The 27,766-nt window shown below is 44.2% G+C and overlaps 1 protein-coding gene across 1 annotated transcript in view; it reads left to right on the top strand.

Annotated features, from left to right (window-relative positions):
• LOC115157900 (fibronectin type III domain-containing protein 7-like) overlaps window positions 1-26,780 on the top strand; it is a 32,753-nt gene extending 5,973 nt beyond the window's left edge. Inside the window, exons 3-13 of the mRNA XM_029706234.1 lie at window positions 15,600-15,872; window positions 16,795-17,055; window positions 20,150-20,416; window positions 20,718-21,092; window positions 21,307-21,567; window positions 21,878-22,138; window positions 22,394-22,654; window positions 24,184-24,547; window positions 25,995-26,212; window positions 26,349-26,609; window positions 26,713-26,780. Coding sequence (XP_029562094.1) covers window positions 15,600-15,872; window positions 16,795-17,055; window positions 20,150-20,416; window positions 20,718-21,092; window positions 21,307-21,567; window positions 21,878-22,138; window positions 22,394-22,654; window positions 24,184-24,547; window positions 25,995-26,212; window positions 26,349-26,609; window positions 26,713-26,780 — 2,870 coding nt within the window. The remainder of the gene's footprint in view (window positions 1-15,599; window positions 15,873-16,794; window positions 17,056-20,149; window positions 20,417-20,717; window positions 21,093-21,306; window positions 21,568-21,877; window positions 22,139-22,393; window positions 22,655-24,183; window positions 24,548-25,994; window positions 26,213-26,348; window positions 26,610-26,712) is intronic.
• Window positions 26,781-27,766: the final 986 nt, after the last annotated feature.

The raw sequence follows: 27,766 nt of genomic DNA, 5'->3' as shown, positions 1-27,766 counted from the left end.
AGGTAGCCTAGTGGTTAGAGCGTTGGGCCAGTAACCAAAAGGTTGCTTCGATCAAATCCCCGAGCTGACAAGGTAAAAATCTGTCGTTCTGCCCCTGAACAAGGCAGTTAACCCACTGTTCCTAGGCTGCCATTGTAAATAAAAATGTGTTCTTAACTGACTTTCCTAGTTAAATAAAAGACAGCTACGGGTCCGCTAATACAGGACTAGTAAAGGCCCAGTGCACTACCTTTAAGAGAAAAAAAATTCAACAAAAAAGAGGGCAGCACTCTCAGCACCCCTACTTCTTGTGGCTATGATATGTTCACCATAGTGAAAGAGGATGAATTTACTGACATATACACCTGTCACGTCCTGACCAGTAAAATAAGTTGTTTGTTATTGTAGTTTGGTCAGGGCGTGGCAGGGGGTGTTTGTTTAGTGTTTCGGGGGTTTGTTGTGCTATGTTCTATGTTAGTCTATTTCTATGTTAGTTCTAGTATGTCTATTTGATTGAGTTTATTTTATTTTTACAGGGACAGTGCACATGAATCAACGTTTCAGTAAAAGTGCCGGTTTTAGCCAGCCGGCTAATTTTCAACCGCAGTCTATGTGATGTTTATTGGGTTGACCTTCAATTGGAAGCAGCTGCTCCTCATTGCTTCTAATTGAAGGTCCTATTTAAGAGGGGTGTTTTTTTTCTATGGGATTTGTGGGTAGTTGTTTCCTGTTTTGTGTTTGTGCACCTGACGGGACTGTTTATTGTCAGTTGTTGGTTTTTGTATACGTGTTTCTTTTGTTTTCCTTCTTTAATAAAATAAGAAGATGAGTTTACACGTTCCCGCTGCGTTTTGGTCCAATCCCTACGACACCTGTGACAACACCTGTCAAAAGTGTAAACAACTCGTTGGCTCAAAAGACTTGATCATTGAACTACAAGAGAACAGGTTCCTAAAAGAATGTCTGGCTCTGGCTAAGGAGACTTTAAGACTGCATGCACATCTGAGGGTGTAGCTGTGAGTCCAATGGTGTGTATGGCTGTAATGGCTCTCTGAATTAACAGTAGCAGTTTCTCTCTTCTGGTCAAAAACGGACATCGCAAACAAGGCCACATTTTCAAGGTAAATCATAGTGGAATCTTCACTTGAATCTTCAAACCTAGTTTTAATGTCTATACTTTAAACATGCATAATTTGAGATGTTTTGTATGTTATTCTTCTCTGCTTTCACAGTTTACAGCAGAGACAAGCTTTTCATTCTTACTCCACCAACATATCTACAAAATATCCCTGCCTAAATTATAGTTTTTATTAAGACCTGTTGGGATGTGTTTAAAAAAATAAAAAAAAAAAAAAAAAAATCTAAAGCTACTGATCTGACCAAATATACTGAGTTGAATTTTTTTTGTCTGGAATAAGTAGATTTGTTTTGAACACCCCCATTATTATGTGAACTGTTTTCACCGTTCTTAATGAGTGACAAATTAAGGACATTTATTGGGATCTGTCAGCAAAATGCAATAAAAAGTACCAACATGACATGTAGTTATGAGGTGAAATGTTCCATATTTAAATCAATATGATTGTACACAAGTTTACAAAATTGTACATCATGCACAGTAACTGAAATACCCACTATTGATTATTAATTGGAAATGTAACAAACAAAGATGAACAACAATTAATAATTTAAGTAGATTGGGACCTTGTTAGTCAAGAGGAGCAACCCAGCAGACACAGAGCAACCACAGAATGTTGCCACAACATTGCCTCAAAGTTGTATGGTGGTTGTATAGTATTGCACCTGTCATTGTAAGCCCTCTGTGTTCTGTCATTTTTTTCCCAGATTATACAGTAAGAATAAAATTGTTTGGAATATGTATTTGTTTGATTGTGTAAAACTGTTCCAATTTCCCTTCACTAAAACACATGCCTTGCATTCATTCTTTTTTTTATGTTTCTAATATAATTTGAGAGATTGATAAGAGGTCAGACTCAGGGACTGTTATAGAACATTCCCTTCCAAACCCATCCCACTTTACTTCCAGCGCCACATTCCTTGACAACAATTCAATCACCACTCACTTTCCTTACACTCCCAATCAACAGAGGCAGGACTTCCTCTGACACTACCTGCAATAAATTGACACATTTCAGAAGGTCCTATGGGTACTCCACTGTGAAGCTCTCCACACCACAACCTGACTGCAGCCAATTCCTATATGTTCCTACTGTGTTGTTCGTCATACGGCTCGAACTCTATCACTTTTACATATTAGCCTAATCAAATGCCAATAAGCATTTTGTACACACATTAATGCAATAACTCCTAAGAAAGAGTATTCTGACTTAAACTTCAATCAGATGAATTCAGCATCTCTCGGGGCCAGTAACCAGAGTGTTGTCAGTTCAAATCCCTTGGCTGAAGGGGGAATTTGTCAGGAGTGAGCTGGCAACCAGAGTTGACATCAGAATCTCATGTGCCACCTGCTGCAGTTATGCCCTTGAGCAAGGCACTTAACCCCTAACCTGCTACAGGGATTCTGTTCTGCTGCTTATTTTATGCTACCTTTAGCCTGGTGTGGTACCCATGTGTTGGAAATAACTCACATTGGACAATAAAGGTGTATTCTTGGATCTAATACAATGCCAACCCATTAAAGAAGCATACATCAAACACTGAAGTACGATGTGCACAGAGGACCAGTCCTTTTGTCTACCATCCCAGGAGGAACATGTGCTGCCTACAGTTGTTTTAGGAATTAAGCTTTGATTGACGTGGTTCCCACCATGTACAATGGGAAACAGTACTGATTTGGATCCCTAATGCACAGTAAGAAATTATGCACAAGGTATAGACCCCTCAAACTAAACTCTGGAGCTCAAAGCCAATTCCACTGCATTTTTTACTTATTTCCCTTTATTCAGGGACTGATTTAGACCTGGGACACCAGGTCACCAGGTGTGTGCAATTAATTATCAGGTAGAACAGAAAACCGGCAGGCTCCGGACCTCGTAGGGTAAGAGTTGAGTACCCCTGGTATATACTTTCATGTTGAAACCAACAGAGGCCATTCAGAGAGAATACAGGAACACTAGGCAGTAGTAGCAGAGTGGTATCTCTTTATGATCATCATCAAAGCTACAGTACCACGCCCACACCCATATCTGGAGATCCACTGGAACCGTATATATAACGCCCTATCAGAGAGCAGATTGGATTTCTCTCTATTCTAACCACCACCCTGCCATCTAGTGAGCCTTTTGTTAATCTCACTCATCTTTCAGCCGTAAGATTTATGATAAAATCACCATAAAACAATAGTTACCCTCTAAAGTTATGCCCTTTTTAGGACTTTTCCAGTTATTTCAATCCCAGATACATTTACACTGAGTATACGAAACATTAGGAACACCTTCCCAATATTGAGTTTTGCCCTCAGAACAGCCTCAATTCATCGGGGCATGGACTCTACAAGGTGTTGAAAGCGTTCCGCAGGGATGCTGGCCCATGTGAACTCCAATGCTTCCCACAATTGTGTCAAGTTTGCTGGATGTCCTTTGGTTGATGGACCATTCTTGACACACACGGGAAACTGTTGAGCATGAAATCCCCAGCAGCATAGCAGTTCTTGACACAAACCGTTGTGCCTGGCACCTACTACCATACCCCATGCAAAGACAAATGTTTTGTGTCGCCCATTCACCCTTAATGACACACATACACAATCCATCTCTCAATTGTCTCAAGGCTTAGAAATCCTTCTTTAACCTGTCCTCCTCATCTGCACTGACTGAAGTGGATTTAACAAGTGACATCAATATAACTCAGTGTATAAGGGGACGTATGGTAATAAAATATAGGACTTTTGTGGAGTTATATTATGACAACCATTAATAATGAAAACAATATTGTTGCATCACAGACATTCACTATGGGACCCTACACTGTGATTCGTACTGGTGTCTATAGCAGGATGGGACCGTATTGCAACGCAAGCTCATACAATAATACAATGGGAAAAAAGCAAGGCGTTAGCATCACTTGTCTTTATTCACGATTCTTGGAAATTGCCCATTGTATAAGCCTGGGTTTGAGTTTCCTTGCTGGGTTTGTGGGGCATATCCCCTTTCATGTTGACATCCTTATTTCTTATGCACAGTCAGGAACTAAGATGTGATAGCCCTTTATTCTCTGGTGATAAAATATCCTTTTCAACACAACAAAAAACACACTGGGGGATTACATTTTAGTCATACAAAATCAAACTTTACTAAACTTTGTATCTGAAATAGCAACATCATCCGTCCATAGTCGGTGGTGAAATGAGTTTCCATAAAGGCACAGATTGACTGGCAATCCAAAGACCTGACTTGTTAAATCCTGGCAAGGTGACGTACATTGTTGTCACGTCCTGACCATAGTAAGTTGTTATTTTCTATGGTGGAGTAGGTCAGGGCGTGACGGGCGGTGTTTGTCCGTTTTTGTATTTCTATGTTTAGTTTCTAGTTTTGTATTTCTAGGTTGGGTTTTGTTTGGCATGACCTCCAATTAGAGGAAGCCTGTTGTTGTTGTCTCTAATTGGAGGCCATATTTAAGTTGATGTTTGTCCCACTTGCGTTTTGTGGGTGATTATATTTTGTGAGTGTGTTTGTTCCTCCTGGGTCACGGTTTGTTGTTTTGTTCCTCCAGTTTATTTTGTATCGCATTAAGTTTCACTGTCCAATAAATATGTGGAACAAAACCGACGCTGCATTTTGGTCTGATCATTCGAACAGTCGTGACAATTGTAAAGTTATCTGTTTGCGAGGAGTCCCAATTCCCAAGTTTGCCTACTTTCCTTGGGTTTCACAGGCACCTGTCTCCTTTCTAAACCTGGCCCCTCCCTCTGCTTTATCTCTGTGTTGCAGATCAGCCTCTCTGTTCCCATGTATTGTTTCCTGGATGAAAGAAACAACACAGGATAGAAAACAGGTCCAATGTGAATTTAGAGCTATACATTCTCGCTTGAGGTGTTAGAGCCTATAGAACCAAGATCGGGTGGGCAGGCCTTAAGTCTGTTTTATTTTTTATTTGTTTTATTTTAAGGGGCAGGTCAGCATTAATACTGCAGATTGGGTTTTTCTTTATTTTCACTATTTTCTACATTGTAAAATAATAGTGAAGACATCAACACTATGAAATAACACATGGAATCATGTAGTAACCAAAAAAGTGTTAAACAAATCAAAATATATTTGACATTCTTCAAAGTAGCCACCCTTTGCCTTGACAGCTTTGCGCACTCTTGGCATTCTCTCAACCAGGTTCATGAGATAGTCACCTGGAATAATGCATTTCAATTAACAGGTGTGCCTTGTTAAAGTTTACTTGTGGAATTTCTTTCCTTCTTAATGCATTTGAGCCAATCAGTTGTGTTGTGACAAGGTAGGGGGGTTATGTAGAAGATAGCCCTAGTTGGTAAAAGACCATGTGCATATTATGACAAGAACAGCTCAAATAAGCAAAGAGAAACGACAGTCATCATTACTTTAAAACATGAAGGTCAGTCAAAGAAACACAAGCAATGGACATCTAAATGAGAGATTTTTGGTTCCATCCGTCGTGTCTTTGTGAGACACAGAGTAGGTGAACAGATGATCTCCGCATGTCTGGTTCCCACCGTGAAGCATGGAGGAGGAGGTGTGATGGTGTGGGGTGCTTTGCTGGTGACACTGTCTGTGATTTATTTAGAATTCAAGGCACGCTTAAACAGCATGGCTACCACAGCATTCTGCAGCGATACGTCATCTGGACAATGACCCAAAACACACCTCTAGGCTGTGTAAGGGCTATTTTACCAAGAAGGAGAGTGATGGAGTGCTGCATCAGAAGACCTGGCCTCCACAATCACCCGACCTCAACCCAATTGAGATGGTTTGGAATGAGTTGGAATGCAGAGTGAAGGAAAAGCAGCCAACAAGTGCTCAGCATATGTGGGAACTCCTTCAAGTCTGTTGGAAAAGCCTTCCAGGTGACTACCTCATGAAGCTGGTTGAGAGAATGCCAAGAGTGTGCAAAGCTGTCATCAAGGCAGAGGGTGACTACTTTGAAGAATCTCAAATATAAAATATATTTTGATTCATTTCAAACACTTTTTTGGTAACTACATGATTCCATATGTGTTATTTCATAGTTTTGATGTCTTCACTATTATTCTACAATGTAGAAAATAGTAAAAAATCAAGAAAAACCCTTGAATGAGTAGGTGTGTCCAAACCTTTGACTGGTACTATATATATATATATATATACACACACATACACACATATCTTTTTAAAATTAATTTTCCCCTAACCCTACCAACCCTCCCCTAATTGGCGTAAACTAATGAACAACAACACTTAGGCTTCTACTGCCAGCTTATACATACTATATACATGTTACGGACACAATGAATTTTACAATAGTTATCACAACAGGTTGTTTGTTTTCTGGGTTCGGTCAACTGCTGAAGTGCCACAGTGTCTCTTTACAGTGGAGATGGAGGCTGATTGTGAGTCAGGATACACAACAAGTCTTATATAAACAATTGAGTGATACTGTATTGTACAATGCATTCAAAAAGTATTCACACTCCTTGTCTTTTTCCACATTTTGCTACATTACAGTATTATTCAAAAATTATTTTAAAAAACATTCTCATCAATCTAAACACAATACCCCATAATGACAAAGCGAAAATAGGTTTATATAAATGTTAGCAAATTTATACAAAAAGAAAAAACATAAATATATTATTTACATAAGTATTCAGACTCTTTTCTATGAGACTCGAAACTGAGCTCAGGTGCATCTTGTTTCCATTGATCATCCTGAAGTTCCTGCTACGCCACCGTGTCCGTGATCAGTTAATCTGACTATTCTGATAATTGATTTAATTTACTTATTTCAGTAATTAAAGGGCTTTCTGTATAGTTTTTTTTCTTCAAATCAAATCAAAGTTTATGAGTCACATGTGCCGAATACAACCTTACAGTGAAATGCTTCCTTATGAGCACCTAACCTACAATGCAGTTTTAAAAAATACGGATAAGAATAAGAAATAAAAGTAACAAGTAATTAAAGAGCAGCAGTAAAATAACAATAGCGAGACTATATTTAGGGGGGTACCGGTACAGAGTCAATGGGCGGGGGCACCGGTTAGTTGAAGTAATATGTACATGTAAGTAGAGTTACTAAAGTGACTATGCATAGATGATAACAACAGAGAATAGCAGCGGTGTAAAGGGAGGGGGGCAATGCAAATAGTCTTGTATCCATTTTATTAGGTGATCAGGAGTCTTATGGCTTGGGGGTAGAAGCTGTTTAGAAGCCCCTTGGACCTAGACTTCGCGCTCCGGTACCGATTGCCGTGCAGTAGCAAAGAGAACAGTCTATGACTAGGGTGGCTGGAGTCTTTGACAATTTTTAGGGCCTTCCTCTGACACCGCCTGGTATAGAGGTCCTGGACAGCAGGAAGTTTGGCCCCAGTGGCGTACTGGGCGGTTTGCACTACCCTCTGTAGGCCGAGCAGTTGCCGTACCAGGCAGTGATGCAACCGGTCAGGATGCTCTTGATGGTGCAGCTGTAGAACCTTTAGAGAATCTGAGGACCCATGACAAATCTTTTCAATCTCCTGAGGGGGAATAGGTTTTGTCGTGCCCTCTTTACGACTGTCTTGGTGTGCTTGGACCATGTTAGTTTGTTGGTGATGTGGACACCAAGGAACTTGAAGCTCTCAACCTGCTCAACTGCAGTCCTGTCGATGAGAATTGGGGCGTGCTCGGTCCTCTTTTTCCTGTGGTCCACAATCATCTCCATTGTCTCGAGATGTTTATACAACTTGATTGGAGTCCACCTGTGGTAAATTCAATTGTTTGGACATGATTTGGAAAGGCACACACCTGTTTATTTATAAAAAATATATATTTCACCTTTATTTAACCAGGTAGGCTAGTTGAGAACAAGTTCTCATTTACAGCTGCGACCTGGCCAAGATAAAGCAAAGCAGTGCGACACAAACAACAACACTGAGTTACACATGGAATAAACAAACATACAGTCAATAACACAATAGAAAAGGCTATATACAGTGTGTGCAAATAAGGTAAGATAAGGGAGGTAAGGCAATAAATAGGCCATAGTGGCGAAATAATTACGATTTAGTAATTAAGCACTGGAGTGACAGATGCGCAGAAGATGAATGTGCAAGTAGAGATACTGGGGTGCAAAGGAGCTATTTACAGATGGGCTATTTACAGGTGCAGTGATCTGTGAGCTGCTCTGACAGCTGGTGCTTAAAGTTATAGAGGGAGATATGAGTCTCCAGCTTCAGTGATTTTTGCAATTTGTTCCAGTCATTGGCAGCAGAGAACTGGAAGGAAAGGCGGCCAAAGTAGGAATTGGCTTTGGGGGTGACCAGTGAAATATACCTGCTGGAGCGCATGCTGCGGGTGGGTGCTGCTATGGTGACCAGTGAGCTGAGATAAGGCGGGGATTTTCCTAGCAACGACTTATAGATGACCTGGAGCCAGTGGGTTTGGTGACGAATATGAAGTGAGGGCCAGCCAACGAGAGCATACAGGTCGCAGTGATGGGTAGTATATGGGGCTTTGGTGACAAAACGGATGGCACTGTGATAGACTGCATCCAATTTGCTGAGTAGAGTGTTGGATGCTATTTTGTCAATGACATCGCGGAAGTCAAGGATCGGTAGGATAGTTAGTTTTACGAAGGTATGTTTGGCAGCATGAGTGAAGGATGCTTTGTTGCGAAATAGGAAGCCGAATCAAGATTTAATTTTGGATTGGAGATGCTTAATGTGAGTCTGGAAGGAGAGTCTAACCAGACACCTAGGTATTTGTAGTTGTCCACATATTCTAAGTCAGGACCGTCCAGAGTAGTGATGCTAGTCGGGCAGGCAGGTGCGGGCAGCAATCGGTAGAAGAGCATGCATTTAGTTTTACTAGCATTTAAAAGCAGTTGGAGGCCACAGAAGGAGTGTTGTATAGCATTGAAGCTCGTTTGGAGGTTTGTTAACACAGTGTCCAAAGAAGGGCCAAATGTATACAGAATGGTGTTGTCTGAGTAGAAGTGGATCAGAGAATCACCAGCAGCAAGAATGACATCATTGATATATACAGAGAAAAGAGTTGGCCCGAAAATTGACCCCTGTGGCACCCCCATAGAGACTGCCAGAGGTCAGGACAACAGGCCCTCCGATTTGACACACTGAACTCTGTCAGCGCACTGTCTGACCAATCCCAGGATGACCAGAGGAGGGTGACGTGTGGGCCCAAAAGATCAACCGGTCACGAACAGCGACAGGACGTACAGACACCCAGTGGGACACTGGACGGGAGCGTGCTCTGCACGTAACACCTGCTCAATGTCCGCGTCCAGCTCCCACACTACCGGCGCCACCAGGCAGGAGGTGGGGAGTATGGGAGTGGGATCCATGGGCCGCTCCTCTGTATCATACAGCCGGGACAATTCGTCTGCCTTCACGTTCTGGGAGCCTGGTCTGTAGGAAAGGGTGAACACAAAACGGGTGAAAAACATGGTCCACCTTGCCTGGTGGTCAGTCCAGATGAGAAAAGGGTGTTTAGCCCCCTCAAGCCAATGTCTCCATGCCTTCAAGGCCTTGACGACAGCCAACAGCTCTTGGTCCCCCACATCATAGTTTTGCTCGGTGGCGTACCCAAGCGCTGAGAGAGCACAGCTCCTATCCCAGCCTCGGACGCGTCCACTTCCACTATGAACGCCAAAGAGGGATCTGGATGGGCCAGCACGGTAGCCGAGGTAAACAGAGCCCTCAGGTGACCAAAAGCCCAGTCCGCCTCAGCCGACCACTGCAAACGTACCAGGCCCCCCTTCAGCAGTGAGGTAATGGGAGCCGCTACCTGACCAAAACCCCAGATAAACCTCTGATAGTAGTTGGTAAACCCTAAGAAGCGCTGCACCTCCTTTACCATGGTGGGAGTCGGCCAATTACGCACAGCTGAAATGCGGTCACTCTCCATCTCCATCACTGAGGTGGAAATGCGGTACCCTAGGAAGGAGACAGACTGCTGGAAGAACAGGCATTTCTCAGCCTTGGCGTACAGGTCATGCTCCAACAGGCGACCAAGCACCCTGCGCACCAGGGACACATGCTCAGAGCATGTAGCGAAGTATATCAGAATGTCATCAATATACACCACTACACCCTGCCCATGCAGGTCCCTGAAAATCTCATCTACAAAGGCTTGGAAGACTGATGGCGCATTCATCAACCCGTACGGCATGACGAGGTACTCATAATGCCCTGAGGTGGTACTGAAATCTGTCTTCCACTCGTCTCCCTCCCGGATACGCACCAGGTTGTAAGCGCTCCTGAGATCTAGTTTGGTGAAGAAGCGCGCCCCGTGCATTGACTCAATTGCTGTGGCTATGAGCGGTAGCGGGTAACTATACCTAACAGTGATCTGGTTCAGACCTCGATAGTCAGTACACGGGCGTAGACCTCCCTCCTTCTTCTTCACAAAAACGAAACTCGAGGAGGCGGGTGAAGTGGAGGACCGAATGTACCTCTGACGCAGGGATTCGGAGACATATGTTTCCATAGCCGCCGTCTCCGCCTGTGAGAGGGGATACATGTGACTCCTGGGAAGTGCGGCGTTTACCAGGAGATTTATCGCACAATCCCCCTGTCGATGAGGTGGTAATTGAGTTGCCTTCCTTTTACAGAAGGCGAGAGCCAAATCGGCATATTCAGGGGGAATGCGCACGGTGGAGACCTGGTCTGGACTTTCCACCGTAGTAGCACCAACGGAAACCCCTAAACACCTCCTCGAGCACTCTCGCGACCACCCCGTGAGAGCCCTCTGTGGCCAAGAAACAGTGGGGTCATGACAAGCTAACCAGGGTAGGCCTAGCACCACGGGAAATGCAGGAGAGTCAATAAGGAAGAGACTAATTCTCTCCTTGTGACCCCCCTGCGTCACCATGCCCAGAGGAGCGGTGGCCTCCCTAATCAACCCTGACCCTAACGGTTGACTGTCTAAGGCGTGAACGGGGAAGGGCACAGCCACGGGAACAATGGGGATCCCTAAACTAAGGGCGAACGATCTATCTATAAAATTCCCAGCCGCGCCTGAATCGACGAGCGCCGTGTGCTGGGAATTACATTTTACATTTTACATTTTAGTCATTTAGCACACGCTCTTTTCCAGAGTGACTTACAATAGTGAATGCATACATTTCATGGATTTTTTTTTTTTTGTACTGGCCCCCGTGGGAATCGAACCCACAACCCTGGCATTGCACACACCATGCTGGCGTTGCAAACTCCATGCTCTACCAACTGAGCATGGTGTTTGCGGAGAAAAGTCAGGAAAAGTGAAATACAAAAACATATGTGCAACAGAGGGCTCTGGGTGAGAATGATGCCGGCTCACCTGGGGTGATACCAGAGCGCCCTGCCTGCTGCCTCGATATCCAGAGGAACCAACCCGGCACCGACCGGCAGTGTGACCTCTGCGGCCACAGATGGTGCACGAGCTGGAACCCCCTCCGGTCTCCCTGCGCACCGCCCCTCCCAGCTCCATGGGTATCGGAGAGGGGGTGCAGGTGGATATAACCAACAGACCCCGATCTGCACGTCCACGGGTAGCCAGCAGGTTATCCAGCCGGATGGACAGGTCTACCAGCTGGTCGAATGTGAGGGTGATGTCTCTGCAGGCCAACGCCCAACGGACGTCCTCGCGCAGACTGCAGCGGTAATGGTCGATCAGGGCCCTGTCGTTCCATCCCGCGTCGGCAGCCAGGGTCCGAAACTCCAGGGCGAACTCCTGGGCGCTCCTCGTCCCCTGTTTCTGATGGAAGAGGCATTCACCTGCCGCTCTACCCTCGGGCGGGTGGTCGAAGACTGCCGGAAGCGGTGGGTGAACTCCTCAAACTGGTCCAACGCCGCATCTCCCTCTCTCCACACAGCGTTGGCCCACTCCAGGGCTTTCCCGGTGAGGCACGAGACGAGGGCGGACAACCTCTCACGGCCCGAAGGAGCCGGGTGGACAGTTGCCAGGTATAAGTCTAGCTGCAACAGGAACCCCTGGTAGTTCGCAGCCGTCCCGTCGTATTCCTGGGGAAGGGAGAGACGATTCCCACTGGGACCAGGAGAAGGAGGGGCGCGTAGTGGAGACCCCGGTTGTGCTGGTGGAGGCGCTTGTAGAACTCCCTGTCTCTCCCAGCGGTCCATTGTCTGGACAACGCGGTCCATGGCGGTGCCAAGATGGTGGAGCATTGCTGCGTGCTCCCGGACGCGCTCTTCCACCCCTATACCCGGGGTACCTGCTCCTGCTGACTCCATAAGTTTGGTCCGGATTTCTGTAAGGGGTGTGTACTGGCGGCAGAGAAGTCAGGCGCAGGAGAGCAAAACTGTGTTTACAACGACGCAGTTTAATAATAAAAACCACCGGAAACATAACAATCAAACAATGGGTACAAAACCCGTCGCACACCAGCAATAACGTGCACAAGCACTTAAAAAGAAACAATTCCGGACAAGGACTTGGGGGGAATAGAGGGTTAAATACACAACATGTAATGATGGAATTGAAACCAGGTGTGTGGGAAGACAAGACAAAACAAATTGAAAATGAAAAGTGGATCGATGATGACTAAAAGACTGGCGACGCCGACCGCCGAATGCCGCCCAAACAAGGAGAGGAACCAACTACGGAACCAACCTATCTATTTTAGAAATATTGAAATCATTCAACATAACACATTGAAATATGCCACATAGTATCACATAGGCTGCAATTACACAGGCAGACCAATTGTGATCTTTTTTTTCACTAATTGATCTTTGACCAATCAGATAACTCTGAAAAAGGTTTGCTGTGAAAAGATCTGATGTGATTGGTCAAAAGACCAATTAGGGGGAAAATAAATGTCAGAATTGGGCTGCCTGTGTAAACGCAGGCATTGTGGCATCTATGGATGCGTTTAGACAGGCAGCATAATACCGATCTTTGTTTCACTAACTGGTCTTTTGACCAATCAAATCAGCCCTGATGTGATTGGTCAAAAGACCTAAATTACTGGAAAAAATATCATAACAGTCTAAACGTAGCCTAAGTGGAATATAAAAAGTCACAGTGTGGTGATAACAAAGCAAATGTAAATACTGAACGTAATATAGGTGTGTGACAAATCATGGAGGGGATGAATTGATTATTATCCAACCAAACTGATGCAGAAGCACGGAGAGAGATACCAGCCTGCTGTATCCTTCCAATCGAGCTGAGCCACCCAGTCTTTCTTCTCATCCCTCCCTCTTTCCCTGCCTGTGCCGCTATCTTCTCATGACACCTCTGTGCCCAGGGCAATCAGGAGGAAAGCTGGCCCCATTTGGGGCCTACTGATTGGTTCCCACCCAGTATGTGCGCTTTAGCTCAAAAGAATCCAGAACACCTTTTGTATTTGATTCCCTTGTATACTAAACTAATCGGGATCCTGCAGTCATTGTGAAAAATGGGATTGGTAGGAGCAATAGGTTTTTCTTTAGTATTGGTATCTCTAACACAGGTAAATATATATTTTTCTTGGAATATACTTTTTTGTGTGCAAACTTGTATATTTATGTTATATTGTTTTGTCAAATGAATGTTGGAGTATAATTCACTTATTTTGGCTGTTTTTCAGATATCATACACAAAAGCACAAGGTAAGTCTCCAGCTATATCATTAGTTGATGGACTTTGAATAAAGGGAAGATGTGGATGTCAAGCAGTCAATAATGTTTATTTATTCATAATATTTTTTTAATATGATTCTGTGTTCAAATGTTCAAACTACAGAAAAAGTGTAAGTGAAAGATTTGACACAATTTGGGGGAGATGAACTTGAAAACGTAGTGTCATCCCCTCAGGCAACGATGCTTGATAGAGTATTGAGATGTCGACTGATTTACTCATCAATCAATTCTACTAGGCTATTCTCTCCTAGATATCTTTTTTCTATTGAATTTTACTCAAACTTCTCTCTCTCTCTTTCAGTATGCAATATTACATCAATAACATCTCCAGCTGCGTCAGCACTTCTAGTGAAATGGAACAAATACAATGGAGCAACAAATTACTTTTTGGACCTTCGGGTAATAAATGCGACAGATATAGCACCTGTCGTGGTAACGCTACCAGCTACCAGTACAGAGAAACTGGTCCAGGGCCTGAGACCTGGAACCTTGTATAGTGTTACGGTCAAAGTGTTCCAGTTCTACTATGTTATGTGCTTGAAATCACAAGTGGCCAAAACAGGTAAGTATCATTCTCCACCGGAAAGCAAAGTTGTGATAAACATGAATTTTAACCAGTAAACTCAAATATTTCATTTAAAAACATGTGCTATTTATCAAGCCTAGTCTTAGGCCCACCATGGCAACAAATCTTTTCCAAATACATTTTTTGCAGATTTACGCATGGACTTTTGCGCATGGACTGGTCTACTGAACAATATTCTAGAAATGCTAATAATAGCTTACATTGCCCCCTCTTGTTACTATTTTAGTTCCCGACACCTCTCAGATAACCTCCTCAAGGGCATTATCAAGTACTTCAATCCAAATAGAATGGGTGCGCGTGTACACCGCGGACCTTTATCACCTGTTGATGGAATCAAAGACCATGGTAGAGAGGCTTAATTTCACCTTCACCAACATAAGCGCAGTGGTCCAAAACCTGCAGCCATCAACCGTCTACGACTGTTACATCTACACCGCAAACCAAGCTGGTCTTGGAGAGAGAAGCAGAGTGAGGACCATTTCTACCTGTGAGTGAACTATTTTATCTCGATTAACATTAGACTACATTCTGGTTGTGGGTAAACTGGTTGTAAATGCAAGGTCTAAAGAATTTTAAAGGCAGCGTATTCTAGCTTAAATGTTTAACGTTTCACTTTTAGCTTTATACTTAAGGCATTCAGCCTTCAACTAGCCTACCACAGGTGAACTCTAGTCAGTGGTCCATTATAGGTCTACATGACCGTTCATTTGTCCCTCCATAGTGATCCAACCGCCAAAGGGAATTACAGCCAACCAGATTGGAAATAGTTCAGTGCGCCTGTACTGGCAGCCAGTGGAAAAGGTTATTCTTTACCAGGTGACGGTTACCGACCTGGATGAACCAGACCACGCACTGTTCAAGACAAAAGTGTCACACAACCAACTGGACATAAGGGATATCCTGCCATGTTCCTCTTATCAGATATCAGTGGCTTCTGTCAACACCTTACTGGAGCCAGGAGAGCCTACTGAATACACATATACTACAAACAGTGAGTAAGCTTTTATAATCAGTTTTACAATTAGTCATTACTGTCCGATAAACTAGGTATTTTCAGACCTACTGTATATTTATATATATTTTTTTTATGTAATAGCAAACATTTCCTCAAAAAGGTTTCTCCTTTGCACTGAGCTGATAGTCAATAAGTAAATATGTAATTTTCAAGTAGGCAAGCACCGAATGATCCTCACATTCACATGAACCAAATCCAGTACTTATGCAAGTATTATATGTCATTTTCAGCATTAAGTGCTGTGATGTCCATATCAGTGGAGTACAGCTGTACCAGCGGCACAGCCATGGTGTCCTGGGCCCGAGTGTTCGGAGCAGACTCGTACAGAGCAGTTGCTACCGGCAGCGGCAGGACCGTCCTATCCTGCACCTCTCAGGGCACAGAGTGCCAGATCACAGGGGTGGGCTGTGGAGAGGATTACATGGTGCAGGTCACCGCTGTGTCCAAGAGCTGTGAGAGCAAAGTAAACACCACCTCACACTTTGTCACAGGTAAGGACACTGAGACCAAGGAGGTATACTTTTGGACAGGTGAGACAGTGAGACACTTTTGACATACGTAGGACACCTAGAGACAGGTGAGACACAGTGACACAGGTGGGACACTGATTGAGAAAAGGGAAACACCAGGACCCACAATAAAGTGGACCCACAATAAGACAGAGGAGGACAGAATGGAGGGCAAACATTCTAGAAGGCTGAACGAATGGCACTCTTACACTTCTGACCCTTTAATCCCTCCAACTGAACACACAGCTATGCTCTCCCCTACTGTAGGCTACAGCTTAACCAACATCCTATCTCTCACACAGCCTCCTGAGGCTGCATTGTGTACCAGGGCTTAGCTGCTGCAGATCAAGGGCAACAAACAAGTGTTTTTTCTCACAGGATGTACAGTACACCCACTGTACAAGTGATGTGTCCAACAAAGTGCTTTACCTGAATTCACTTCTTATATCAGATTTGACACATATTACAGTTCACATATGATGACAATACAACATAGTGTATAATGCAAAGCTGTAAACAGCCTTTCTTTTGCTGTTTTTGTTAGGATAATATTGGAGGTCATGTGGGAATAGTTTTTTACCTTCCTGCTTTTCCATGGTCCTCTATGTCTGTTTATTTCTTATTCACATAGACACAGACCACACCCACAAATTACTGCATAGGCATCATCCTTGAGAACTAGGTCCTCTATTGAGCTGCAAAGTCATGTTATATTATATTCTGTAACCTATTTTAGAGAAAAGCAGTCCCTTTGAGAACTCTATACCCCAGTGGTTTGCTGTAATCTTAAACATCAGGGTTTTGATGTTTCTCCCTTTTCTCTCTCTTCTCCCATTCTTCTCTCTCTCTCTCCCTCACTCTCACCCTCTCATATTTCTCTCTCTTTTTCCCCTCTACCGCTCTCTCTCCCTCCCTCCTCCCTCTCTCTCTCTCCCTCTCGCAGTCCCCTGTCCTCCCAAGAATCTCAACCTGTACCGTGAGTGTTCCAGCAACGTGATCATCTTCTCCTGGGCTGCCACCAACAACACGGCTCACTACAGGGCCAGGGCCGTGGACTCAGAGGGAGTAACCATGGACTGTATGACCTTAGACACTTCCTGTTTCTTCACCAACACTGTGTGTGGCCGTCGTTACACCTTCACTGTCTACTCTGTCAGTAGCGGGTGCAACAGCCAGGCCAGCCCACCAGTTGCAGTCCGCACCGGTACGACCACAGACACACTCAGGCTGCTTCTGAAATGGCAACTTATCCCTATATAGTACGTTTTACATTTTAGACATTTAGCAGACCCTCTTATCCAGAGCGACTTACAGGTAATGCATTCATCTTAAGATACCGTAGCTAGGTGAGACAACCATAAGTAGAACTTTTGACTAGGGCCCATAGTTTTTTCATTATGAGAATATAGTAGACTATAGTGGTCAGCTGTTTGCTCACCCACACCCGACCGCAATTGCTAATAACCCAACCACCCGACAATATGTGATAAAGTGAAAATCTGAGACCGCACCCAACCCTAAACCACTAATATAGAAAATGCACTGTAAACTACAGTCAGAGACAGATTGTTTTTTTGACAGGGGGTGCAGGATTTTGTTTTGCCTGATTTAGATACGTTTCTGTTTATAATTTCCAACATTTTGGTAGACTATATGTTAGTCAACTGGTGTCACGCTTGTCGTCTTCGTCTTCCGACGATATAACGAAATCGTCGTCTGAAAATGTGGACCAATACGCAGCAGGTTCGTGAATGCTCATCTTGATTTTTATTCACTACAAAAATGAACATACAAAAATAACAAAATACGAACAACTAACAGTCTGTCAAAGCATAGTGCTTACACAGAACAATCACCCACAAAACACAAACACAAACACACCCTCATTTATGAGACTCTCAATCAAAGGCAGATAGACAACACCTGCCTTCAACTGAGAGCCCCAATCAACCAAACATAGAAACACACACACTAGATTCCACATAGAACTACCTAGACATAAACCAAAACCCGGACATACTAAATCAAACACCCTTTACACAAACACACCACCCCGAACCACATAAAACAAATACCCTCTGTCACGCCCTGACCAAACTACAAAACAATTAACCTTATATACTGGCCAGGACGTGACAACTGGTCTATAATTCGATACATGCAGCTTCTCTCCTGTCATTATATGTTGCCCTAGAAGACTAAATAAACCCCTGCTCACCAGAATAATGTCATACACATAAATCAATAGAATGAATGCTTCAAACAAGTTGACATCGGTAAAGCTGTCTCTGTCATCTCTGATTCTTTCGCGGATTAAAGACATTTAGGGACGGGGGAGAAAATGCAATAATCCAACCACATAAAACTGGAAATATTTTCTGTGCAAAATGTCCAAATGACATCAGTTTGACCGGTTGTAAGGAAATAGAAAGCTATGAAAACAACCCAACATGTTTCTGATAAGATTTCAGTTCGACTTGGATGCATATTTTATGTGGTTGAAATACTATCAGTTTTTATGATGCTGATAAAGATAGCACCTCTACAGACGGTATCTAACTGCACATTCACATTCTCTCAAGATGATGAAAGATATCATATTTCTCCATTAAACAATTTGCCTACATTTGCTGTATACTTTTACTGCAAGAAATTCTTAATTCTGCAGGAGTTAATAGTAAGGCTATGTGAGAGGTTGTAGACCTACAGTCAGTGTCCAGATTTCAGTTTCCATTTAACCCATCTGAACAGTAGGCTACAGTTCCCTTGACGTTCCATAGGCCTATTTGAAGTCCCCGCCTTGTGACTGTCGAATTTGTATAGCGCCTCACAATCATCACACATAACATATCATCCTCTTTTACCACTTCAACAAATCTTTCCCAAACATTACTTTTCTGTCCCTCCCCTTATTTTCAACTCTCCATTTCGCAGCTTTTCTCTTATTGAATTAAACTTCGACATTGTCCTTTTTGACTCTGTGAATCGATGTTAACTTTTTCTAACCCTTCCCAAAAGCATTTGGCGATTGCCGTGTTGGATATTTGGCGCACACCCAGCTAGGCCCTAAAGCGTAAGCTTATGCACTAATGCTAGATTGCATAAAATAATGAAAGATAAACCTCAATGTAGCCTATTGATATAAATTGCACAAAAATGATACATTTATGGATTTTTTCAGTTATTGTTTTCTCTTTATTCAACCAACCCGCCACCCACCCGTCCTTCATCCACACAATATTTCATGACCCTAAACCTGCCCGCCCCGCGGAAAAAACAGCGGGGACTGTGAGTTATAAATCAACCCACGCATTACTAGTAGAGTACACTCATATTCTGTATGATTAGGATGACAACTGGCACTGGCACTGTGTGGGACCGTCTAGCCTAGCGTCTGATCTTGACGTTCTAAAGTGAGAGAACCAGTAGGTGTCAGGGTTCCGAAAGCATTCAACATGGAACCTAAAAGGGTTCTACCTGGAAACACCAAGGGTTATTCAAAGGGTTCTCCTATCGGGACAGCCAAAGAACCCTTTTAGATTGTAGATACCACCTTTCTTTCTAAGATTGTAATTTACAAAACTACAATGCTTGTGAAATAATAATAGCTTGAGTGGGAATCAAATCAAATGTATTTATAAAGCCCTTCTTACGTCAGCTGATATCTCAAAGTGCTGTACAAAAACCCAGCCTAAAACCCCAAACAGCAAGCAATGCAGGTGTAGAAGCACAGTGGCTAAGAAAAACTCCCTAGAAAGGCCAAAACCTAGGAAGAAACCTAGAGAGGAACCAGGCTATGATGGGTGGCCAGTCCTCTTCTGGCTGTGCCGGGTGGAGATTATAACAGAACATGGCCAAGATGTTCAAATGTTCATAAATGACCAGCATGGTCAAATAATAATAACCACAGTAGTTGTCGATGGTGCAACAGGTCAGCACCTCAGGAGTAAATGTCAGTTGGCTTTTCATAGCCGATCATTGAGAGTATCTCTTCCGCTCCTGCTGTCTCTAGAGAGGTCAAAACAGCAGGTCTGGGACAGGTAGCACGTCCGGGGAACAGGTCAGGGTTCCATAGCTGCAGACAGAACAGTTGAAACTGGAGCAGCAGCACAGCCAGGTGGACTGGGGACAGCAAGGAGTCATCAGGCCAGGTAGTCCTGAGGCATGGTCCTAGGGCTCAGGTCCTGAGAGAGAGAGAGAGAGAGAGAGAGAGAGAGAGAGAAAGAAAGAAAGAATTAGAGAGAGCATGCTTAAATTCACACAGCAACTAACAGCAACTCTTTATCATCCCTCTCCAGCCCCCTGTATGCCTCAGAACTTGTTATCCTCAGCCAACTGTCGGTCTGAAGTCCTGACCAGTACATGGGACCGTGCTGAGGGGGCTCTGGCCTACACGGTTGAGGCATGGGGAAACAAGGATGAAAGCAACCGCTACAACTGCAGTTCCTTCACCAACAGCTGTGCCATACCCTCGGTGCATTGTGGGGAGAGTTTAACCATGTACATCACAGCTTTCGATGACAACTGCCCCAGCTACAGGACTCTGGGACAGGTGGCTGAGACAGGTGAGACATGGCCAACTCTTCACTGCCAGTAAATTACATACATTACATCCACATGATTTTAGTAGCCGTTACCCTCCACTGAATTCATTAGCCATATTGATGTGACTTTCATGCACGGCTTTCACACCTGGCTCAATAACCTTATCTTGAAGGGAAAAGCCATTAAGCTGTGTATATTGTTCAACTGGGGCATTCACTACCCTTGTAACTAACTAGTACCAAACCACACACAGACACTCTGAAACCAATACACACACACACACACACACACACTCAACTGAATGTTCCCTCCCCGCTGCAGTTCCCTGCACTCCTCAGAACGTTTCAGCAGCAATGCACTGTGGATCCGACTCCATCACTCTGAACTGGCAGGTTTCCTACGGCTCTCTGTTCTACATCGCCACAGCAATGGATGACGCAGGCGTGGTTCACACCTGTAACTCCATGGATACCAACTGTCAGATCAAGGGCCTCCGCTGCAGCTCCACCTACAACGCCTTCGTCACTGCAACAAACCTCAAGTGCAACAGCTCCAACAGCGAGATAGTCACCATAGAGACAGGCATGTTACTGTCAATCAGTCAATCAGATATATTTATTAAGCCCTTTTTACATCAGCAGTTGTCACAAAGTGCTTTACTGCTCTGCTCTCTCCAGTTTGGTGACAGGCAGGCTGGTGATGAGTTCTAAATGGTTTTATAATAATAATGGTAATAAGAATTATAGTTTTATTACACAGGAAGTAGCAGTAGTCTTGTTATTCCATGCCTTTTGAGCAAGGCCTACTATACAGCTCAATAAATACATGATTTCCAAACTGTTATTTGCCATGTTTATATGAGTGTTGAGTGTCTCTCACGTCACATGATCCCCTCTCCCTCCCCCTCCAGCCTCCTGCCTTCCGGACCACATCGAGGCCTTCCTCGACTGTGCGGCGAACCACGCTCTGATTGTGTGGCAGGGCCATCACAGTATACTCTCCTACACAGCCACCATTGAGGACACAGAGGGAGTCCTTCTCAGCTGCAGCACCACAGGAAACAACTGCACTGTCCCCAGCCTGAAGTGTGGCCAGCTCTACTCTGTCTCCGTCATGCACCACGACGGCATCTGCCCCAGCATACCCTCCCAGGCCATCACCATGGAGTCAGGTAGGAACCTCCACCATTAACAGTACACACAATACTAGCCCTTATTGAAGAATTTGGCAACCGCCAAATCCTTAATCCAACAACTAGAGTCAAGTAGGGCATCTCAATGACTTATATGCAACTTACTAAACCTAACACTTATTGATTCAGTCTTACTCAGTTTTGACTTTAGTCCCCAAACCTCTCCACAGTTATATGACCCCTAGATTTAACCATAAGCCTGATATACTTCTATTTTAGTATACTACTGTACATACTGCATGTCTTTGGTCAAACTTACCTCCTCTCTTCTCCATCACTCTCTCTCCAGTCCCATGCGGGCCTGCCAACGTACAAACTGAGATGGATTGTGGGTCTGGAACGCTGACGGTGAGCTGGGACACGTCGCTGCGTGCGTTAGGTTACACCACCATCATCTCCCACGGCAACAGAGAGCAGGTGACCTGTAACTCCACGGCGACCAGCTGTAGCGTGGACACACTGGACTGTGGAGAGGAGTATGTTGTGGAGGTTATGTCTGTTAACAGATCCTGCCTCTCTATGCCCAGTCAGGCCATGGTCATCAGGGAAGGTGAGACAGGATACAACTAGTTTGTGAAATAAATTCAGTTTCATTCCATTGAGTTCCAGCCGTTTGAACAATCTCTATCAAAATACTACTCAAATTTCAATCAGGTAGACGCAACAATGGAACAAAAAGGCGTTATATAAAGTCACTTTCTGACATCCTTGAATTTGAGTTGAGCAATATTGGAACTTGTATAACTGATCAGTTACTCTATATAAACTGTAAGAATCTATTTTCCTCATCTTCCTCCCCTCTCAGTGCCCTGTGTGCCCACTAACGTGACAGTGCACCGTACCTGTGGAGAGAGCCCTGTAGCCGTCACCTGGGACGCCAGCCGCGGGGCCAAGATCTACACTGCCATCGCCATAGGCAACAGCGGCCACCGTACGGAGTGCACGTCCAACGACACCACCTGTAGTCTGGAGGATCTGCTGTGTGGTCAGACGTACAGCCTCAGTGTATTGGCTGTGGACGACGCCTGCTCCAGCACGGAGAGCAGCTTGGTCACCCTACAGACAGGTAAAGACGGAGTAATAAACAGTGGGGTTGATGTGATATGTTTCTGGGTTAAGCAATCAATCAAGCAACCTGCAACCTGCTGTTAAGTCAGGAAAAGAGCATGGTGTTTGGTGTTTGCAACACCAGGGTTGTGGGTTCGATTCCCACGGGGGACCAGTACGGAGAATAAATGTATGAAATGTATGCATTCACTACTGTAAGTCGCTCTGGATAAGAGCGTCTGCTAAATGACTAAAAATGTAAAATGTAAATGTAAAAGCCATGAACATTATTATTTTTGTAAGCTGCAGTAATGTGCGTTTGGAGTCATATTCTCAACAAAACCATGTTGACAGATACCCTAGTATGTGGACACCACAGATACACACATGGCCAAAAGTAAGTGGACATGACTTCAAATGAGTGGATTCGGCTATTTCAGCAACACCCTTGCTGACAGGTGTATAAAATCGAGCACACAGCTTATGCAATCACCATAGACAAACATTGGCAGTAGAATGGCCTTACTGAAGAGCTCAATGACGTTCAACGTGGCACCGTCATAGGATGCCACCTTTCCAACAAGTCAGTTGGTCAAATTTCTGCCCTGCTTAAGCTGCCCCGCTCAACTGTAACTGTTGTTGTGAAGTGAAAACATCTAGGAGCAACAATGGCTCAGCCACGAAGTGGTAGGCCACACAAGCTCACAGAATGTGACCGCCGAGTGCTGAAGCGCGTAGTATGTAAAGATTGTCTGTCCACGGTTGCAACACTTACGACAGAGTTCCAAACTGCCTCTGAAAGCAACGTCAGCACAAGAACTGTTCGGTTTCCATGGCCGTGCAGCCGCACACAAGCCTAAGATCACCATGCTCAATGCCAAGCGTCGGCTAGAGTGGTGTTAAGCTCGCCACCATTGGACTCTGGAGCAGTGGAAACGCGTTCTCTGACGTGATGAATCAAGCTTCACCATCTGGCAGTCCAACGGACGAATCTGAGTTTGGCGGATGCCAGGAGAACGCTACCTGCCCAAATACATAGTGCCAACTGTAAAGTTTGGTGGAGGATGAATAATGGTGTGGGGCTGTTTTTCATGGTTCAGGCTAGACCCCTTAGCTCCAGGGAATGGAAATCTTAATGCTACAGCATACAATGACATTCTGGCCTGCACAGAGCCCTGACCTCCATCCCATCGAACACCTTTGGGATGAATTGGAACGTTGACTGCACTAGTATGTGGACACCCCCCATCAGTGCCCGATCTCACTAATGCTCTTGTGGCTGAATGGAAGGAAGCAAGTCCCCGCAGCAATGTTCCAACATATAGTGGGAAGCCTTCCCCGACGAGTGGAGGCTGTTATAGCTGCAAAGGGTGTACCAACTCTATATTAATGCCCATGATTTTGGAATGAGATGATCGACGAGGTGTCCACATACATTTTTATAGGCATTCAGAGTGGTGTATCTCAAAGCATAAGGCTAACTACATTACACAGAGCCACAATCCAAGTCAGACCATAACCTCTTTCTCTCCTCCTCCCCTCCTGCAGTGCCTTGTCCTCCCACCCACGTCTCCAGCTGGGTGGACTGTGGCAGTAACACAGCCTCCCTCTCCTGGGATGCCAGTCCCAACGCCATCTCCTACTCTGGCAGTGCGGTGGGCACAGATGGGCACAGTGTGAGCTGTGGCGCTGCCACCCCAGGGTGCCAGATGGCTGGGCTGCACTGTGGTCAGGACTATGTCTTCACTGTGTCTGCCTCTGATGGTAGCTGTGAGAGCCCTGAGAGTGACACGTTCACGCAGGAGACAGGTGAGAGAGACAGAGACAGCGTCTTCTTCTTCTGTTCAGTTAGAGATGATATTACAGACCATCTTTTCTTCCTCTACTATCTAATACTACTACAACTACTACCGCTATTACTGCTACTACTACTGGTACTACTACTACTTACTACTATAACTACTACCTCTATTACTGCTACTACTACTGGTACTACTACTACTTACTACTATAACTACTACCGCTATTACTGCTACTACTACTGGTACTACTACTACTTACTACTATAACTACTACCGCTATTACTGCTACTACTACTGGTACTACTACTACTTACTACTATAACTACTACCGCTATTACTGCTACTACTACTGGTACTACTACTATTTACTACTATAACTACTACCGCTATTACTGCTACTACTTACTACTATAACTACTACCGCTATTACTGCTACTACTACTGGTACTACTACTACTTACTACTATAACTACTACCGCTATTACTGCTACTACTACTGGTACTACTACTACTTACTACTATAACTACTACCGCTATTACTGCTACTACTACTGGTACTACTACTACTTACTACTATAACTACTACCGCTATTACTGCTACTACTACTGGTACTACTACTACTTACTACTATAACTACTACCGCTATTACTGCTACTACTACTGGTACTACTACTACTTACTACTATAACTACTACCGCTATCACTGCTACTACTTACTACTATAACTACTACCGCTATTACTGCTACTACTACTGGTACTACTACTACTTACTACTATAACTACTACCGCTATTACTGCTACTACTACTGGTACTACTACTACTTACTACTATAACTACTACCGCTATTACTGCTACTACTTACTACTATAACTACTACCGCTATTACTGCTACTACTACTGGTACTACTACTACTTACTACTATAACTACTACCGCTATTACTACTACTACTACTGGTACTACTACTACTTACTACCATAACTACTACCGCTATTACTGCTACTACTACTGGTACTACTACTACTACTTACTACTATAACTACTACCGCTATTACTGCTACTACTTACTACTATAACTACTACCGCTATTACTGCTACTACTACTGGTACTACTACTACTTACTACTATAACTACTACCGCTATTACTGCTACTACTACTGGTACTACTACTACTTACTACTATAACTACTACCGCTATTACTGCTACTACTACTGGTACTACTACTACTTACTACTATAACTACTACCGCTATTACTGCTACTACTTACTACTATAACTACTACCGCTATTACTGCTACTACTACTGGTACTACTACTACTTACTACTATAACTACTACCGCTATTACTGCTACTACTTACTACTATAACTACTACTTACTACTATAACTAATACTACTACTGCTAATCTTTCAACTTCCTCTCACATTCCCCTTTGCTACAGTACTAAACATTCAAAAGTGATTTTCTATTCCATTTGATCTAAATGAGTATTCTTCCTCTCCCTGTCAGCCCCCTGTGCCCCTCAGAGTGTAGTGAACAGTCTGTTCTGCAGGACAAACACTCTGAGCGTCAGCTGGGCCCCTGCAGCTATCGCCCTGAACAACAGTGTCACCGCCATGGCTGGTGATGGTACTGCACTCTCCTGCACAACAGAGGGCTCCACCTGCGAGCTGGACGGGCTACAGTGTGGACAACAATACACTGTTGCCGTGACAGCAACCAGTAGCAACTGCACCGGAACTACCAGCGCTCCACAGACAGTCCAGACAGGTGTGTTATCTGTCTAGCATTGCAGATAGAGAGTCTTATCAGAGGTATTTAAAGATAGAGCAGTTGTACTGTACTGCATACTGTTATTACACAGAACTCACACTTTCTGTTCTCTCTCTCTCTCTCTCTCTCTTAGTGCCATGTGTTCCATCCAGTGTGCATGGGGTTGTGGACTGTGCCTCTAACACCCTGCAGGCCTCTTGGGATGCCACAGATGGGGCTCACGCTTACATTTCCACAGTGACTGGGCCAGACAGTTACACCTCGACGTGCTCTACTGCCAACCTGACCTGTTTCTTCACCGGTCTGAAGTGTGCCAAGGAGTACAGCGTCAGCGTGGTTGCCAAAGACGACCAGTGCAACAGCTCTGTCAGCGTTGACGTCTCAGTGGCAACAGGTAAGCTCAGAGAAGATAATATAAGATAATATAATAATCCATGTATTACATTGTATTAATGTTACAGTGATGTACAAAAACCCTCTCTGAACCTGTTGCACAGTATCCTACAAATTGGTCCTTCGAGCCGGATATGAACAAGCAACCAATAGGCCAGGGATCATCAACTAGATTCAGCCTGGCCGGATTTTTTATTGAGCGGATGGTCGGGGGGCTGGAACATAATTGCAAATAATTAGACGGCAAATTGATTGCAAGAAGCCCAAACAGATATAATGTTTGACTAAAACATAATAATTTCAAAACTTGCGGACATTTGTATACATTCATATTTCTCTCTATTATGTGTGGGAATACTTGGGAACAGATTTCTTAAATTAAAATCACTTGGAGCTGATTTCCTGGTGTTTTTAGTCTATTATGTCCAACAACAACAAAAAATTGCTAATAAAAACACATTTGGCACACGGCCCGCCAGTTGGGGTACCCTGCTATAGGCTTTGATGAGGCTTATTCCCCAAAACATGTGTAAACATACTGTGAGCACATTATCAGGTCATGTGACCAAGGTCATGTGACCAGTAAGAAGAAAGTATGAAAATGTATGAACTCACTACTGTAAGTCGCTCTGGATAAGAGTGTCTGCTAAACGACTAAAATGTAAAATGTTATTATGTTCTATGACCCTGTGCCACGACTTCTGCCGAAGTCGGTTCCTCTCCTTTTTCGGGCGGTGTTCAGCGGTCGACGTCACCGGTCTTCTAGCCATCGCCGATCCATTTTTCATGTTCCATTTGTTTTGTCTTGTTTTCACACACACCTGGTTTCAATTCCCTAATTACATGTTGTATATTTTCCCTCTGTTTCCCCCATGTCCTTGTCGGGAATTGTTTATTTGTAAGTACTCGTGCTATGTGTTACTGGTGCGCCACGGGTTTTGTACCCATGTGTTTGTTGTTTTGTATGCCGTTAGTTTTATATATTAAACTGCTCCGGCTATTCACCAAGTTCTGCTCTCCTGCGTTTGATTTCCCTGCCACCAGTTACGCACCCCTTACACCCTGTTTGTGACCCCCCTCCCCAGCCCCATGTGACCCAGAAAACGTGGCTTCCCTGCTGCAGTGCAGCTCAGGCGTGGTGACGGTGTCCTGGGAGGC

The sequence above is a fragment of the Salmo trutta genome, chromosome 22, assembly GCF_901001165.1.
Source record: "Salmo trutta chromosome 22, fSalTru1.1, whole genome shotgun sequence".
In the NCBI taxonomy this organism is placed as follows: domain Eukaryota; kingdom Metazoa; phylum Chordata; class Actinopteri; order Salmoniformes; family Salmonidae; genus Salmo; species Salmo trutta.
The sequence above is the reverse complement of the archived record's forward strand: the minus strand, read 5'-3'. Positions and strand labels throughout refer to the sequence as shown.